Genomic DNA, 2,213 nt, shown 5'->3' with positions numbered 1-2,213 from the left:
CTCATCGTGCTCGACAAGCGCCGGCTCCTCGCGGGCCGCCATGGCAACTACGTGCGATCTGTTTACTTGACGACCAAGTACCTCGCGCGGGAGGCAGGCGACCGCCGCGCATTAGCAAAGGACGCGGCGACGACCCGCCGCCAACTGCACTTGGACGCGATCGCAGAACGCACGCGGTACCGATTGGTCTAGTCGCCAATATCAAATGCAATGCTATGGCGTAGACGGCACAACCTCAGCGTCCACTTCCGGTCGACGTGCGCGCGGCGGCTCGTGGACGCGCAGTGGTTGCACACGGCACTGGCCTCGGCATCCGCCCTGGACGCGGCAGCGGGCGTGCGGGCCGCGCTCAACGGCTCGCGTGTCGATGCGTTGCAGGCCGCCGCCGCGCGCCGCGCGCACGTGGCCCGCCAGCGCCAGCGCGAGACCACGTTGCGGTGCCGCGTGGTGGCCACGACCCTCGACGTGCGGCTCCGGGCCGCGTCTGCCCGCCGGATGGCGTTTCTCGCAGACCGGACACGTCGCATTGCCGAGCGTCGCGAGCTCCTGCGCGCCCGCAAGTGGACCGCGGCGCACAACATGCGGCGGTTCGTCGCGTGGGCGCTCAAGGACAAGCTGGCGCAAGCAACCAAGCGGCGCGAGGCATGGCTCGAGCGCCGCCGCGCTTCGTGCGCCGCGCGCAACTGGTATGCCCGTGTCGTATGCCACCGCCACGCCGACGTTCTTACCGAGCGCGTCGCATGCCTTCAGTTGTGCAGCAGCGAGAAGCACGCGGCTGCCGCGCGACGGCGACGGGACCAGCAGTGCACCATCTTTTGTCAACTCATTGGTCTTCGCCACGAACGCGTCGCGCACGTGCTCGCGACGCAGGCGCAGTACGTTGCGCGGACCGCCGGGCGCAAGGTGATGCTCGCCGCGCTCCGGGTCGCCGAGCTGCAACATGCGCAAGCCCAGGCGGCGCATGCGCGCTGGCTCCATACACAGCGCGTGCGCGAGCGGCGGGACCATACAGCGCAGTTTCGTGCCCAGTGCCTTCGGTCGCGCTCGTTTGTGCGGCTTCGGTCGGCCGAGATCCGTCGGGCGCTGCATCTGGCGGCGATCCGCGCCGGCGCCGACGAAGCGGCTGCGAAGCGTGACGCCGCGCGCCTCCGCGTGCAGTTTGCCACCGAGTCGCTTCGGGCGCATCTTGAGTTTCGTCTTTTGCGCGCCGACGAGAAGCGTCTTTTATATATGGCCGACAAGGTCGCGGCCGCCATTTTCTTTGCCGCCCAAGGCGAGATTGTGCGTCGGCGGCTCGCGAGCAGGGAAGAGGCGCGTCGACTGACGTACGCGTACGGCATGGAGAGCGCAGGCTTGCGCACATCGATTGCTCGGACGCAGCGCGCGCGGTCGCACCTCCTCGCACGCGCACTCGTCGCCGGGCGGCAGGTACGAAATTGCACTCTGCCACATTGAAAGATTGAAACCTTGATCATTTGCATGTAGAAATACCTCGCCGACGCGCGGGCCGAGCGCGGGTTCGTCGCAGCCATGCGCCATGGAAACGCTGCCGACCGTCGAGACGACGTGCGCGAGGCCAAGCAAGAGACGGCGCGACGCACGATCCAGCGCGTGACGTTTGCGCGCCTTGAGCGGCAGTCGACGGACGTTGTCGACGCGGCCGTCAAGACAGCGATGGCAGCGACGATCGCGCTCCACGCCGAACGGCGGCGCGTGGCACTACTCCAAGCGCGGGCAGTTGGCGCGCGGGCGCAGAGTCGACGGGCCCGTGATGTGGCGCGGGTCCAAAAGCTCGCGCGCCGCATCGAAGCGCTCGCGCTCCGCGAGCAGAGCCAGCAGCGCCTTGACGAGAGTGCCAAGCGGCGAGAAATGCTCTTGGCCCAACGCAAGCTCGGGCTGAGCGCGAGCCAGCTCCAGCCGTTTGCAGGCCTCGTCGTCGTTGGCACCGCCATCCCGCTGCCCTACTCGGCATGAGCTTGTCCTGCCGCGCGATGTATACTTGGTATATAGGCCCCAACGGTGTTCTTCTGTATGCGTGTAAATAAGATGCATGTTCTTTTCGGTTCCACCCTTGGAAGGGTCGACGCACCGTGCTCCCGAGGTAGAGATGCTTGTAGGAAAAGTGGACATTGGCTGTCGAAGGCTGTAGTGATTGAAAGCACCCCGGAGCTGGAAGACATCGAGGACGACATCGAAGACGACACGGTGTTGAC

General features: G+C 66.6%; 1 protein-coding gene across 1 annotated transcript; it reads left to right on the top strand.

The window, feature by feature from the left end:
• Position 1: 1 nt before the first annotated feature.
• Positions 2-2,068, top strand: SDRG_16321 (hypothetical protein). The gene is made up of 3 exons (XM_008622525.1): positions 2-176; positions 225-1,428; positions 1,486-2,068. The coding sequence occupies exons 2-3, from the start codon at positions 496-498 to the stop codon at positions 1,972-1,974; spliced, it is 1,422 nt and encodes a 473-aa protein (XP_008620747.1). The 5' UTR covers positions 2-176; positions 225-495; the 3' UTR covers positions 1,975-2,068.
• The last annotated feature ends 145 nt before the right edge of the window (positions 2,069-2,213 follow it).

The sequence above is a fragment of the Saprolegnia diclina genome, assembly GCF_000281045.1.
Source record: "Saprolegnia diclina VS20 unplaced genomic scaffold supercont1.123, whole genome shotgun sequence".
In the NCBI taxonomy this organism is placed as follows: domain Eukaryota; phylum Oomycota; class Saprolegniomycetes; order Saprolegniales; family Saprolegniaceae; genus Saprolegnia; species Saprolegnia diclina.
This window is presented reverse-complemented; position numbering and strand designations above follow the sequence as displayed.

Coding starts and splice junctions, on each gene's coding strand:
- SDRG_16321 (XM_008622525.1), top strand. CDS start 496: ATGGCGTTTCTCGCAGACCGGACACGTCGCATTGCCGAGCGTCGCGAG. Junction 1,429..1,485: donor CACTCGTCGCCGGGCGGCAG/GTACGAAATTGC, acceptor ATTTGCATGTAG/AAATACCTCGCCGACGCGCG.